Source organism: Abramis brama (assembly GCF_963993115.1).
Source record: "Abramis brama genome assembly, chromosome: 14".
NCBI classification, from domain to species: Eukaryota; Metazoa; Chordata; class Actinopteri; order Cypriniformes; family Leuciscidae; genus Abramis; species Abramis brama.
In genome coordinates, this window is record NC_139976.1 from 26,004,647 (window position 1) to 26,020,473 (window position 15,827).

The 15,827-nt window shown below is 38.9% G+C and overlaps 1 protein-coding gene across 1 annotated transcript in view; it reads right to left on the reverse strand.

The window, feature by feature from the left end:
- Nucleotides 1–8,092: 8,092 nt before the first annotated feature.
- LOC311095955 (large ribosomal subunit protein eL19-like) overlaps nucleotides 8,093–15,827 on the reverse strand; it is a 29,872-nt gene continuing 22,137 nt past the window's right edge. The window contains exons 5-6 of the mRNA XM_084134853.1: nucleotides 8,413–8,523; nucleotides 8,093–8,273 (exon numbers count right to left, since the gene is read on the reverse strand). Coding sequence (XP_083990979.1) covers nucleotides 8,150–8,273; nucleotides 8,413–8,523 — 235 coding nt within the window. The 3' untranslated portion in view covers nucleotides 8,093–8,149. The remainder of the gene's footprint in view (nucleotides 8,274–8,412; nucleotides 8,524–15,827) is intronic.

Genomic DNA, 15,827 nt, shown 5'->3' on the forward strand with positions numbered 1-15,827 from the left:
TATGCTCTCTGCCATTTGTTCATAATATACAAAAAATTGAGTCTCTGAATAATATTTTCACTGTGTCAAATACTCTTTTGGTGTGGAAGGATGTCAAGAAATATTTAGCTATTCCTAATAAGTTATCTTTTAAGTCTCCTATCGCACTCAATCCTGATCTTTCCCCAAGCGTACAGAATATTGGTCTTCTGACCTGGAGGATGAGAGGACTGTCAGAGTTTGGTCATCTATTTGATAATGGTCAAATGAGGTCATTCCAGTCATTAAAGCAGGAATTTAACCTGCCCAGTAAAGATTTTTATAAATTTCTTCAATTACGGCACTTTTTGGAGTCACACTCAAAAGAAGGTAATATACGTTTTGATCTTACTGAAGTGGAAAAACAGCTTCTCTCTTCAATTACTCTTAAGAAGAAGATCTCTGAGTTATATTCTTTGCTGTCTAATGTTGGTCCTTCAACTTTTGATTCTTTGAGAATGATATGGGAAAATGACTTAGGATCAAATTTTAGTTATGAGGAGTGGTTATCTGTTTGTACATGTGTTTTCCCCAAAGGCGTCTCAATTTCGGCCCAGGAACAAAATTATAAATTCATTCACAGGACCTATCTAACTCCAGTTCGGCTTCATAAAATATTCACCAATTCTTCTCAATTATTTTTCAAATGTAGGTCGAACATTGGCACACTGATGCATGTGTTTTGGGATTGTGATAAAATCAAAGGTTACTGGAAAGAGATCCACATGGTTGTTCAAAAGATTATTGGAAAGACCTTTGCCATGTCTCCAAATGTTTACCTTCTGAATTGTAAAGCTGGTCTGTGCCTGGACTGTGACAAAGAAAGGGTGTTGAACTTCTGTATATATTTAGCAAAAAATGTTATATTATTACTATGGTCAACTCCTCAAATACCCTCAGTTAATATGTGGATGAGTCAGGTCGCTACTCTTTTACCTCTGGAAAAACTTACTCACGATCTGCATCAAAGATCTGATGTTTTCTGGCGCACTTGGTCCTCTCTGTGGAACTTTCTGGAAGATGCTTAGTGACTGATATATCCTTTTGATTACTGGTCTATAAAATGTCCCTGTTATGTATTTACTTTGATATGCCCTGTTGTATTTTTATTTTTATTATAATTATTTTTGCATTTTATATGCTTATGTATGAACATATATATCCAAAGATTGTAAGATGATATAGCCTATATGGCTGTACGTGCTGTTATGAGATACTGGTACCACTGTGTTGTGTTATTGTAAAAAAAAAAAAAAAAAGAGCAACAGGCCACTTAATATTTAATATTCAATTATTTTAATTATCACAATTAAACAGTAATTGAACAAGCACAACATTAAGCATTCAATCAAATATTCTTAAAGATTTATTAGGCTATTATTAATAATGTTATTTCAACATAATATTTCGTTATTTCGTAATATGTACATAATGTGTGCGTGCAACAAGCAAGATGTGCATTTGTAAATCAGGTGACAGGCGTGCATTGATTTTTATCAATAAACAGTGTCGGCTGCAACTGCAAAGATGAAGCTGACGATCGCCATCTCCGTAGTGAACGTGCAGAGAGAAATGCACATCATGGATTACATAATCTGAGAGTTGCCTATTTCTTTTTGTTTTGAATTGTTTCCTTTAAAGACATTTCAAGCTTTCTTTATATTTCTCATGTCTGTGAGGCATAAACTGAGTTTCGGTTAATTTATGATGAGGTGTGCTCCAGTTCACGTGCAATGCAATGCAAGTGATCGGTGCTGGCGCCTCTATGATTATATTGTCTGCTATATTTGCTTCTTATTTATTAAATACAGGCAATTCGTTGATGTAAAATTGATTAAAATTAAGATACACTTTATACAAAACGAAATTCACTTTAAAGAAAGGTTTTCTACAAAACAAAACTTAATGAAGTGGTCAAAATCATGTCTGACCCACTCCATGTCTCTCGATATATTGCGCATATCTTATTCATGCTGTTCACTTTTCATAATCAACATAGATGGGGAAAAAAAATAACATTATACTATTTTAACAAATATGAAACTAAATGAGCTTATTTAATGGCTACAACACATATAGTAGGCCTACAGACTTTTTATTTGTACTAATTGCTGCACATTCATTTACTTCTGAATTTTGCACACATAAGTTGAAAGGCATTTTTTTTGTGCATAGTAAAACATATCTGCAACATTTATCAAGTTCACGTATAATTGTGCGTGCATTTATTAATCATTATCTTAGTGAAAAATGCAACAAGGACGAAGCATGTAAACTGTGTTGTTTTTTTATTCAGAATGGAATGGATTTCAATGTATATTTCAAATATATATTTCAGTGTTAAGTCAATGTAAAGACGCGTTTACGCGCGTCTAGAGGTCCTGCGGCGCGAATGAGGCGTTTAGCGCGGCGTGGTAGACCAGTTCGCGCATATGAGGCGTTTAGCGCGGCACGCATTCTAATCTATCTATCTAAATCACGCATTCTAATCTACGTCAGAGCGTCCCCGAATCTTTCTACGGCGTCGGTGGCAGGGCGGCGAGAGCGAATTTTGCCGCTCTCGCCGGCGGCGGTGTGAACGTACAGTAAACCAGTAGACCGCGGTAGACCAGTTCGCGCGAATGAGGCGAATTGACTAACACAGATAATGCATCTGTCTTTTCTATAATTTCACTGTAGCTCAGCATCGCGATGTAAAGTTAACGTTATTACTTTAACAGCAGCAGTAAAACTGTTTCTACTGTGATGGTTTAACTTTGCAATCAATCCGTGGTTCAGCAGAGGCTGATATATAGAAGTAGCCTAGCCTATTAAACTAAGTAAAGCGCTGTAATGTGCCATTCATAAATAAGTGTTTTGACATGTCTAGCCGAGTGGCACTATTCATACTGGGAGGGGGATTTAATTCTTGCATGTTTTTTCGTTGTGCATGAGTTCATATGTGTGGGGAAAGATAGCTATTAGAGTAAAAATATTGCGTTAAAATAAATGCCAGGCTACTTCATGAGTTAATAAGAAAAAAGATTTTACAATTCCTGCAAATGCAGTGATGAAGTTCATGTTCTCATGATTTATTTTTATGAATAAAAATGTTTTAAAACATCCCCTCTGTTTTTTTTTCACAAATCGCACCCTGACTACAACAACAGCGGCGGGCCGTTCGCCAGTAAGGTAAACGTTTCTATGGTAACAGCGAGTTGGACCAATCAGCAGACGATGCTGCTACGCTTAGGATTGTGGGTAGTGTAGTTTTTTCCCCCCATAAAATCGCGGATAAAACATGTTTTTCTTAAAACAAGGTTGATCAATTTGGTGTTCAAGCGCTGTCTGAAACGCGCCTCTCTCTGCATGCACCCCTTAAAATTAATGAACACACTTGTCATCATGATTGCTATCTTACCAGAGATGGAGAAAAAACCTATTCCATTAAGTAAACGTGTCCCTGTCCCCAAAAATGTTGGTACTCAAAAGCCCTTCCCTCCACGTTTTCTGGTACGCATCTTTATTTTGACCACGCATGCACACCCGTTTATAAACTCTTTCTAAGTAACATTCTACATACATGCTCGGTTCAATTAACTGTATGAAACCAATTCAAGTGTAACCATAACCAAATACTTTAATTAAACCTTTTCAATTATCAATTTTGTGCTGACTACTTTTGATTTAGTATTAACATCAAAGTGCAACCTACTGCAATACAATATAGTCGCACTATAACAATGCTCTGCCACATATTTTGCAATTCTGAGCTCATTTCCGTCATTGGTATAAATAGTAATGGGTGGTAATAGACAATAAATGTACAGTTTTACACTACCACACTGAAAAAAAAAATATTTAAGAAATTTGCTAATCCTGAATCACCTTTTTTAATGCTTTTTGTACTGAGAATGTTTTAAGCTCTGAAAATTGCATGATGTTTTAATGGTACATATATCAAAAGAACAAGGAAAATTTGATTTCTCATGTCATAACTCCTTTAAGGATAGTATGGTTTCAGATGAAGGACCTAAGGATTCCTAATAGCAACCTATGTGCGCGTGCAGCTTCAAGCAAGTGACGCTAACTTCAGTGCCAAATGGGTGGAGCTTGACCTAGTCCAGCTCCACCTCTAAATCTAAAGGGTGGAGCTGGACATAATTTGATTACGGGATAGGGTTAAGGTCTTGTCTTAGGACAACTTCGATGAACTTTTTGATCCACTTCAAATGTTGAGTACTGTAATAAACTACGCTCTGCTCATTTTTAACATCACTTCATCTCTTGCTTCCAGCTCTTCCCATCTTTATCTGATTGATTTACTTTGTTGACATTTTCGATACCACACTGTGGTTGTGAGAGGCACTGCGATGAATGGTCTGGTCTCTCCTTCATCCCCAGATAATATTCTCTCTGTGTTTCATTCCACAAGCACTGAAATCCTAGACTCTATTGCCCCTTTTCGGACTAAATCTATTAAACCTAAGGTGGATCCCTGGCTAAATGACACCACAAGAGCCCTTAGGCAACACTGTAGACAAGCCGAACGAAGGTGGAAGAAGGACAAATTATTTACATCACTGGATTTATTAAAGGTTGTATCAGCGATTTCAGGCCCAAACATAAATGATCACATTCATCTAATCTTCCTAACGATCCGCTAGCTGCCCGCCCCATAAGCATGCCGTCAAAAAAACGCATCTCTGTAGGCAGCCTAGGCTCTGAAATCTGCACACAAAAACAGTTGGTTTCACCAACACTCAAAACCAAAATAAATAGTGTTCCAACCAATCACCGACAGGGGTGGGTGTTGTGAGGTTTTGCGCTCGTGCACGGCTGCCTAGGACGGCTGCACGCGAAAACCTCACAACACCCACCCCTGTCACCCACGGCATGCTTATGGGGCGGGCAGCTAGCGGATCGTTAGGAAAGATTAGATGAATGTGATCATTTATGTTTGGGCCTGAAATCGCTGATACAACCTTTAAGGGACAGCCTAGCCGCATACCAGAAGGCTGTGAAGGTGGCGAAGATGCATTATCTTTCTTCGGTCATAACTAGAAGTTGCCATGAACCTAGAGTTTTATTTAATACCATTAATTCTGTGTTGAATCCATGCACCTCTAATCCGACAGAGGATTTAATTAGTACATGTGAGAAATTTCTCGGTTATTTTACTGACAAAGTAGCATCTGTCAGGCAAAACTGCAGTGCTAATTTTAACGTGTTTGTACCTGCTGCTCCTGTGCTTTCTGCTGTTTTTGAGGATTTTAAGCCAGTTTCGCTTACGCTGCTTTCTGAGGTAGTGCAACACATGAAACCCACCTACTGTCCGTTAGACATTGTCCCAGCCAGGATAGTGAAGGAAGTTTTAAATAGCGCCATTGGGTCGAGTTTACTCACTTTAATTAATTAAATGTGTCCCAGCCGCATTTAAACATGCTGTGGTCAGGCCCCTACTTAAGAAGCCAAATCTTGACCCTTCAGTGTTCTCTAATTTTAGACCAGTTTCTCATCTGCCTTTTCTGTCAAAGGTTTTGGAAAAAAATGTTTTTATACAGTTACAAGCCTTTATGCAGAAAAATTCTTTGCTTGAAAAATTTCAATCTGGTTTTAGATCACGTCACAGTACTGAGTCTGCACTGCTAAGAGTACATAATGATATTGCCGTCTTATTGTCTGTGGATGCCGGGAATCCTGCTGTTTTAGTGCTTTTGGACCTCACAACGGCGTTTGATACGGTGGACCATGCAGTCCTCCTCTCTCGCCTTGAGCATTGTGTAGGCATTCGAGGTTTGGCACTTCAATGGTTTAGCTCCTATTTAGCAAATAGGAGCTTCTCTGTTATAATTGGTGAATGCTCCTCGTTAGCTGCTCTTTATTGTGGGGTACCCCAGGGTTCAATTCTTGGCCCAATCTTGTTTTCTTTATATATGTTGCCGTTAGGGAGTATTATAGGAAAGCACAACCTGTCCTTTCACTGTCACTGCTGATGATTTGCAGATTTATTTGCCTTTAAAACCGAATGATAGTGTCGCACTAGACTCCCTACTTAATTGTATTAATGATATTAAGTTGTGGTTGTCACAAAATTTTCTTAATTTAAACAAAGCAAAAACTGAGTGTATCATCATCACCTTAAGCCTGCTGTCAGAAATTTGGGGGTTACTTTTGATTGCAACATGAAATTTGACAAGCAAATCAGCAATGTTGTCAAAATGAGTTTTTTCCAGCTTCGTCTTCTAGCTAAAGTTAAGCCTTTTCTTAACAGGCATGATCTAGAAAAGGTGATTCATGCTTTTATTAGTTCGAGGTTGGATTATTGTAATGCTCTTTATGTTGGTTTAAATCAAAGCTCCATTTCACAACTTCAACTTGTGCAAAATGCTGCTGCTCGGTTTTTAAAGCTACACTGTGTGATATTTTCCCCCATCTAGCGGTGAAATTGTATATGACTACCCAGTGAATATTAGTTTCTGTTCCTTTCAATTCCGAGGGCGTTTCAACTCCTACGGTGGCCGTATTATTCCAAGATTAACATGGCTTCCAAATTGCGCCTTTAAAACTATTCATCACTTGTGATCCGTCGCAGCACAGATTTATGTTACAAGGTAAACAATACTTTTTCACCATTGACACAAGGAAAAGTAACGCAAGTTATACTAGAGGTCAATCTGGCGTTATGAACAACCATGCTATGGTTAGACATGCAACTATAAAACTTTGAATTTACACAAATAGGCTGAATTACCTGTCGAGAAGAAAGCAGGCAACTTCGGCGTCCGTTTTAAAATCTTTGCTCCTCATGAGCTCTTTCCATCTGGGAAGTTACTCCAGTATTGACTCTGGTCTTGCTGATTTGCCTGTCGCATTGACGTTTTAATTCTCTCTTTCGCTTCCTTGGCGACTCTGCTACATGTCCTCGAAAATAGGTGTGATCCTCCATCTTCAGCTGTCTTTCAAATCTGCTGGCAGTCGCGAGTAATCTCCCCCTCGCATTCGTCACGGTGTCACTGAGTGTAAAATGCGAAAGGCGAAGCTAGAATTTCCAGGTATGTCCCTCTTTGGCGAATGTATTTTCAAGATGGAGGCGCAACATGGCTGCCGCCATTCGAGCGACTCGCTCGTATGTATTATAAATGGCAGATTTTACGCTTACAAGAATACTTTATTTGTTGGTGGAAGTAATTACACATGAATGAGCACATATACTTTTGATAGAACAAAGTGTTTTTTTGCTAAGAATCAACTTAAAAAGTTACACAGTGTAGCTTTAACAAATACATCTAGGCGTGCACACATCACTCCCGTTCTCTTCACTTTACATTGGCTTCCAGTGCAGTTTAGAATAGATTTTAAGATTTTGTTGTTCGTTTTTAAGGCCCTAAATGGCCTGGCCCCGGAGTACTTAACTGAGATTTTAACCCTGCGTGAGCACAGCCGGTCGTTACGGTCTTCAAATCAACTGGTTTTAGAAGTCCCAAGGTCAAAGTATAAGCGATGGGGTGATCAGGTGTTTGCAGTTGCTGCCCCGAGACTCTGGAACAAGTTACCCCCTGATATTCGTACAATTGCAGATGAAACTCTTTTTAGGTCTAAACTCAAAACCCACCTGTTTAGAATGGCTTTTAATGCGCAGTAGTGGTGTGACTATTTCCTTTTTCCGGTTTCTTTTGAACTTTTTCTTTTCTTTTTTGATTTGACTGTTATATGTATTTATTGTATGATATGTTTTATTTTATTCTATGATGTGAAGCACTTTGGATACCTGACGGTTGCTGTAAAGCGCTATACAAATAAATGTTGATTGACTGACTGTAGTGGTGAGAGGCCAAAACTTGCACTGGTGTAGGCAAGATGGTTGATTATGTTTATTATAGCACCACCCTGTGGCTGATTCTCAAAACATTTGACACACTGCCTCATCTCTCTGCAATTTTAAAATGGTCAGCCATTTCAAATGTTTAATAATTTCTAAATAATAATTAGTATGAAGGGTATTACGTCTTTTTATCCTCAAACATTTTGCATAATTATACACAATTTTGTGAGAACCTTCACTGCTTGGATCCATAAATAGGACAGAGTCAGGTTTGAGTTTTGTAGCTGTTTATTACAACTGAAACGGGGTTTGACATAAGATGAATGTTCATTTTTTAGTCTCCTCCTCTTTTGACAGAGTCTTAATGATCTCCTCTTTCTTGGCCTGCAGGCGCTCTTCACGGCGCTTACGGGCCTCCCTTGTCCTAGAGCGACGAGCCTCCGCCTGGTCACTATAAGAGAGCAAAAATACAGCCCATCCTCACATTACTGACTTATATTTCATTATTTAATTTAATGAAGTATTCAAATACTATTCACTTTATTCTAGAGCAGTGAAAAAAAAAAAAAAAAATTTTAAATTTTACTTACGACAGCAGCTTCTTGCGAGCCTTATCAGCCTTCAGTTTGTGGATGTGCTCCATGAGGATGCGCTTGTTCTTGAACACATTTCCCTTAGCTCTGAGGTACAAGCTGTGGTACCTGAACAAGAAAAAGATTAAGTATTTTAATATTATAAGTATATACTTTCATTTTTGGTACTCACCAATACCTCTATTTTCACTGCATTTGTAATTTTAACATATACAAGGTAGAGAAACCAAAAGAATATGAATATTCATTGATTTAATGTTTATCATTTTTCAAGTTTTTCATTCATCAGGCATAACATTATGACCACTGACAGGTGAAGTGAATAACTGATTATCTCTTCATCACGGCACCTGTTAGTGGGTGGGATATATTAGGCAGCAAGTGAACATTTTGTCCTTAAAATTGATGTATCGGAAGCAGGAAAAATGGGCAAGCGTAAGGATTTGAGCGAGGTTGACAAGGGCCAAATTGTGATGGCTAGACGACTGGGTCAGAGCGGCCAAGGCTCATTGATGCACGTGGGGAGCAAAGGCTGGCCCGTGTGGTCTAAACCAACAGACGACCTACTATAGCTCAAATATCTCAAGAAGTTATGCTGGTTCTGATAGAAAGGTGTCAGAATACACAGTGCATCACTTTGTTGCATATGGGGCTGCATAGCCGCAGACCAGTCAGGGTGCCCATGCTGACCCGTCCACCACCGAAAGTGGCAACAGTGGGTACGTGAGCATCAGAACTGGACCACGGAGCAATGGGAGAAGGTGGCCTGGTCTGATGAATCACATTTTCTTTTACATCACGTGGATGGCCGGGTGCGTGTGTGTCGCTTACCTGGGGAACACATGGCACCAGCATAAAGAGCTTCATTCATTTTTATACGATTTCTGTCAGACCTTTGCAGTTTGAGTGTTAAGAAGAGAGCCTCAGACCATTTACATAAAGGCTTGCCACAGTACAAGAAACAATATAATAGCCATATATAATGTATAGTCGGTTTAAAAAAACTAAGTAAAATTCAAAGTTTGAAATCATATTTTTTTTGTTCTATTGTACTAAAATTTTACCCATAGCACCACCTAGCTTCCAACCAGCTGCAAGTCTAGTTTGGATAATTTAAAAACATTTAATGAAATTACTAATAATTACAAAGTCAGCTAACGTTAAGCGAGCCACCTTTTGTTAAATCATTTAGAACTGAATTAAAATATCTGCACGTTTTCCATATTGCTATTTGTTTGTATTACACTATAAATTCTACCTATAATACATTTAACATTTTTTTAATATTTTAATTCTAGATTCAGACGTTATTTTTGAGGGAAGATGTCCTGAATGACATTAAGGCAGCCCACCTCATTAGTGTGCTGGCAGATTCTTCTACAGATTCAAGTGTAAGAGAGTTGGAGGGTGTGCATGTTCGAATCCTCCACAAAGGTATTCCCAAAAACATCTTCATTGGAGTGGAAGACTCCATCAAAAATGGTTATATGTAAACATATTTTGCAAGAAAAGTGTTGTAATGATGCCATGTAATTGACCTCTCATCTTGCTTCAGCTCTTCAGAAAGCAGATCTTCTTGACTGGAAAGAATGGTTGGTTGGATTTGGCTCAGATGGTGCAGCTGTAATGGTGGGGAAGCATGGAGGTGTTGCAAAATTGCTGAGGCAGGATGTTTCGCACCTTATTAATATCCACTGTTTAGGACATGGATTAGAGCTGGCTGCTCTTAATACAATCAATGCCCATGAAAAAATGAGGAGAGTAAGTATTTATACTTAATCTCATTTTGTTTAATCTTTCTCTTATATCAATTGACACAGACTAACAAATATTACATGTTGCAGGTGACATATGCTGAATGGGCTATATAAGCAGTATCATTATTCTCCAAAAGCTTAGAGTTAAAGGAGGTTGGGAATATGCTACAACAAAAGGTATGGAATAGCGGTGCCACGAGATCTCACGAGACGAAATGTGACAAGATTTCTCGTTGAGTGAAAAGCTGTCTCACGACATCGCCATGACGGTGCATGAGGGTGAAATTAGCACCCCAAAACATTCACATTACATTGCTTCCACTGTCGTTTTGCTGTTTATAAAAATAAAAACCATTGTAAACATCTGCTCTGCTCATCCAGCACGAGTTGCAATCGAAAAAAACCCTCCCATTTATCGCAAAAAAGTTTTTACGCTCGCATGAGGTGGTTTTTCAGACAATTCGAAAAAGAAATAATTTCGCAAAACTGCAATGGAAACAGTTTTAGCGCATTTACAGGTCACCTGACGTAGACGCAGTATGTTTGGACAGAATATGAGACAGTTCTTTATTAAATTCATATAAAACAAAATAATTACAGGAATAATGGATTCTAAACCTCAAATAAATGCCACAATCAAGACCTCGAAGCAGATATGAGGGAGAAACACCCAGAAACACCTCATATGTGCCGCTCACAAAAGTTTTGCGCAAATCTGTAATGGAAACGCACCTTGTGACAGTGCAGCAGGAATCACAGTTCACTGATCACTTGATGATGGCAGAGGATTCGTTGCGCAACAGAGCGTCTGATATGTCTTAGGGGCGGTTCACACAGAACGCATTTTTCCATTCCAATGCTACTTTTCTATTGTTTTTCTATGTAAATGCGTTAGACAGATGTGTATAACGTTGCGCTCTACTCATAAAGTAGAACTGAAATGACATTCATTACAAGATGATTTAGTTAAAACATTTCAAAATGCATTTTTCCAGTCATGAATTTTGTCTGAGGATTTCTATAAAATATTGTGCAAAAATCTTGTCTCGTTCTCGTGAACCCAATCTTGTCTCGTCTCGTGAGATAAGACAAGTGTCTCGTCACAACCCTAGTATGGAAGCCCACTAATTTAGGAGGAACCAGGTGGCTACCACACATGGAGAGAGCTCTTGACACAGTGATGAAAAACTACAGAGTAATGTTGACACACAAGGAGAACACAGTAGCAACAAGGCAAGTCTTATTAACATGCATAACGCGAAAAGTAAAAAATTATGCTAAATGGACAGTTGACCAAAAATGTAACTTTCTGATCTATGGACCACTTGCACTGAGCTTCGTGACGCACTTTCGTTTGGAAATAGTACCTCTCACTTATTTCCGGTTATGTTTACTTTCAATGTACTGTGGTCAATGAGTTGAACAAACGCCACCTAAAATGAGTGTCCGCAATAAGATAAAAAAAATTTCCCAATTTTTATTGACAGGAGAAGGTATATTATGTTTATTGTGTGCAGAATTTTCCAAACTTATCAGAACATGGAAGTTTTAATCCAACCCAATCCGATCTGAGAAAGCAGCGAGTGTCAAAAATACACCATTATTTCACCACAGGGTGTCAGTGTTCGTCTAAACTAGTGACCGCAACGCTGAAGTGTATGAGAACAGATGAATAACATCAGTATGGACCACGAACATTTATTTATTTGGATTAAATATTTTAATCATTCTGTGTCATTTTTCAATGTCAATCTTTTCACTATTTACATGTTTATGCCCAAAATGCTATAATATTCAAAGTAGTTGACTGTCATTCTCCTCTACGCTGTGTACGTTATTGATTAAATAGCCTAGCCTATTTAACATCGTTACAGGCACGTCACGAGCATTCATTCATCCAACTATTTTAAAAGACTGGAATAAACACCAGTGCACACAAGCAATCCTTTTAATAGTCAATTTCATTTAAAAATGTAAACCCAACAGGTATGAAATGTCAGAAAAAAAAGAAGAAAAAAAAAACTTAATGAGAAGACTGTAGCATATAAGACTGCTGCAGCTTAGTGGATAAATATATTTAGCCTATTTATTATTCAGAATGCACAGTTGGAAAGAATTTCAGCAGACTCAAGATAATTAATACAGAGATCATTATTCACTGTTTTAATCAATTGGCAGCCATAAAACAGTGATAATCTGCATTCTCATGAGTTTGTCAGCATGTCGAAGATTTTCAATTTATTAAATTATAATTATGGGCCAAGCACTGAGGTTGGCACCTCTTGAAATCATTGGCGTTATTATTCTTCCGTTTCTTCTTCTTCTTTTGTATGGAAGTCTATGGCAGCCCATAGAACCGCTTGCAGGAAAGTTATGAAATTTGGCACACTGATAGAGGACAGTCTGAACAGTCACCATAGCACATTTGGAGTCTCTAACTCAATCCCTCTAGCGCCACCAACTGTCCAAATTTGCACTTGTTTATGCTAATAACTTTTGAACCTTAACGGCTAGAAACAAAATTCTTTTTTCCTCCGATTCCTTAGCTCAAGCCGATTCGATTGCATCCTATGACGCAATTTTCCGTCATGAATTTTTTGAAAAACCTACTTTTTCAAACTCGTCCTAGACAGTTGCTCCGATTTTCATGTAAATTGAACCAAATCATCTTCAGACCATGCCGACAAAAAGTTATGGAATTCAAGTTGATTCGTCAAACCGTTCTTGAATACAGCACAAACTAATTTTATGTAGCGCTTGCGAAAACAGACTTATGCTGCGTTCACACCGAATGCGAATTGAGCGTCAAATTCTCTTCTATCGTGTCTAGTTGGGCGCTTGAACATTTTGAATCCACTCGCGCGTATAAAGCGAGCGTTTGAAGCAAAATAGACGCACGCGCGTTCGAGGTGAAATTCGCTTCTTGTGGGAGGGGCAAGTGCTTGTCCACCACAACATGCACATTTAGACCACGTTTAGACCTTGAGTCAAAAAAATGATAAAATCATACATTATTAGTAGTCCTATTATTAATATAACATGGTAAACAATCCCATATTTGGAGTTTTTCTTCATCTCATTCAGAAATGTATGACTGCAAGTGTTCAGTGTCACATTCATAGTTAACATAGCTGAACAATGTCATTCCTTCTTTGATGTCCTGAATAACTGCCACATAACTGATGTGCCATTTCTTTGTTCAGGTTATTACTGTAAAATAATCTGTAATTTATTTTTGTTTTGATGATAAATGGAGCCAGCCTCCAAAACCTGTCCTGTGATTTTTTTTTTTTTCTCACACAAGACTGTCCAGACACGAACTATGTCCTTATTCACTAAAGTATGCTGGTTGTTTTTACATTAGAATAATAATGTTTCACATAATCTACATTTAGATATGGAATATTAGATAAAAGATTAAAGATCTTTGATAGAAGATTTGCTTTGTTTTTACTTCACCACGTGAAGTAAATTCGCTTCAAACGCGTGAATGTACAAAAAGCACCAAATAAAATCACTCGCGCATATCGCGCCATACGCTCAATTCGCCTCTTTCGCGTGAACTGGATTCGCGAATGAGGCGAAATAGCCAGGGGGGCAGTGTTCCGGAAAACATTGAAGCTTCCCCGGGCACCGCCATTGATTAGCAGACCCCCACCTGCTGTTAGCATTCCATTGACTCCCATTCATTTTGGCGTCACTTTGACAGCGAATAACTTTACATCTGAGGCGTTTAAAGACTCCATTTGTCCATTGTTTATTTCTAAAGAAACACGAAAATGTATAAAAGGCTCCATTACCTTGTATCTTACGTTATGGCCCAGTAGAAACAGTTTTTGTAAAAATAGGCTAACGACTGCGTCATAAACGCGACTCTCTGTCACACAGTACAGAAATTACCGTATGGACAGGAGGAGAAGCTCGCGCGCAATCGGGGGGACGTGGAGGCAAAATGACAAAATAATTCATCAGAATACTTAGCAAAATGGACACTGCTCCTAGCTCATGGACACCTCCTACTCACGCTCTCCGTCTCTGCAAGTTTCAGAAGGGAATGATTCAGATTTCTCTTGGCACAGCTACTAGAAGACAGACAGTTTGCTCACGTGACATCTACGTCGTCAAGCTCAGTTTGAGTCTGCGCAGTACGGTCAGCCATCAGGAAGTGAGTGCTTCTAATTGACTTCACTTGTCTCCGTTGAATCTAATGGGGTCGCTGTGTTCATTTCTTTTACTGTCTATGGAAATAGCGTCCATCGCGCTGCTCTAAACGCATTATCGCGCCGCAGGACCTCCAGGTGCACGTCAACACATCTTTACATTGACTTAACATGGAAATCACTCGCTCCAGACGCTCAATTCTCGTTCGGTGTGAACGCAGCACTAAGGCTTTATCTCCGCAACGCTTTATCGCATTCAGACCAAACTTGGTACATCATCACAAGCATGACTTGAGGCAACATGCTATGTTTCAGAGCAGCACCACCTACTGGTCTGGAGATACGAAAAATGGCTATTTTTGCTTATAATTTCTGAACGATTTGTCCGTATGTTCTGAACGATCACATGAACGTATCGTTTGGGAACTCGGAATGGGTCATCAATACGATGCCCTGAAGGAGCCTGAGAAGTTTCGAACTAGCGCCACCGAGTGGCAATTTTTTTTTCTCAAATGCTTATAACTCTGGGTATGGTTGACTTATTTTCACGGGAGTCATCTTCTTACTGTACGTTCACACCACCGCCGGCGAGAGCAGCAAAATTCGCTCTCGCCGCCCTGCCAACGACACCGGAGAAAGATTCGGGGACGCTCTGACGTAGATCGAAGGCGTGATCTTTTTTAAACTTTATTTAAAGGGCCGCAAAGAAAATAAGCATGTTGATCAGTATTTGGGCAGACTGGAATCCTCTCAGGCAGAGGACTTCTACATTCTGATTGGTTGCTGCCGAACCGCGTCATAGCTTATTACCATAACTCTCCTCGCCGCTCTCACCGTCCAAGACGCGCCGCCGGCTCTCATTGAAAATGAATGACTTCCGGCCACTTTGACGCTCTCGTCGGCGGCGGTGTGAACGCACAGTTCGTTTCCTGAATCCTTTCAGATTCCAATGATACCAAACATGTTAGGCTTTGCCTTAATCTTTGTGTAGCATTGTAATTTAGCGCTTAAACATTTGCCAATATCTTCGAAACCGTTAGACCGATCGAGACGAAACCACCGTAAGAAGTTTGGAAACATAGGTTGTTGACTACATGCTAATGCCCAAATGACAAAGTGGCAAGAAAATGCAAACTCCAAAACGAAATGAGATATTTTCACCAAATTTGACATGTCACTCTGACAAAAAAAATAGTGTGATTGAGCCTGTAGTTGGCGCTATAATAGAACAAAACATGAAATTGCCATTAACTTCAATATAGTATAGTGAAATAAAATGCTATACTTTATGAACACATTAGCATATCATTACGAAACTCGGTAGGAGTCATCGGCACCATGCCTTGAAGGTACTCAGTTCTGGGGCAGCTCCACCTTGTGGTAAAAAAGTTATAATAAAATTTCCAAAATGCTAATAACTTTTGAATAAATTTGTCTTTTGTAATGACACTTATCTTAATAGATTCCTTAGGTCACGCAGAGAACATAGATACCA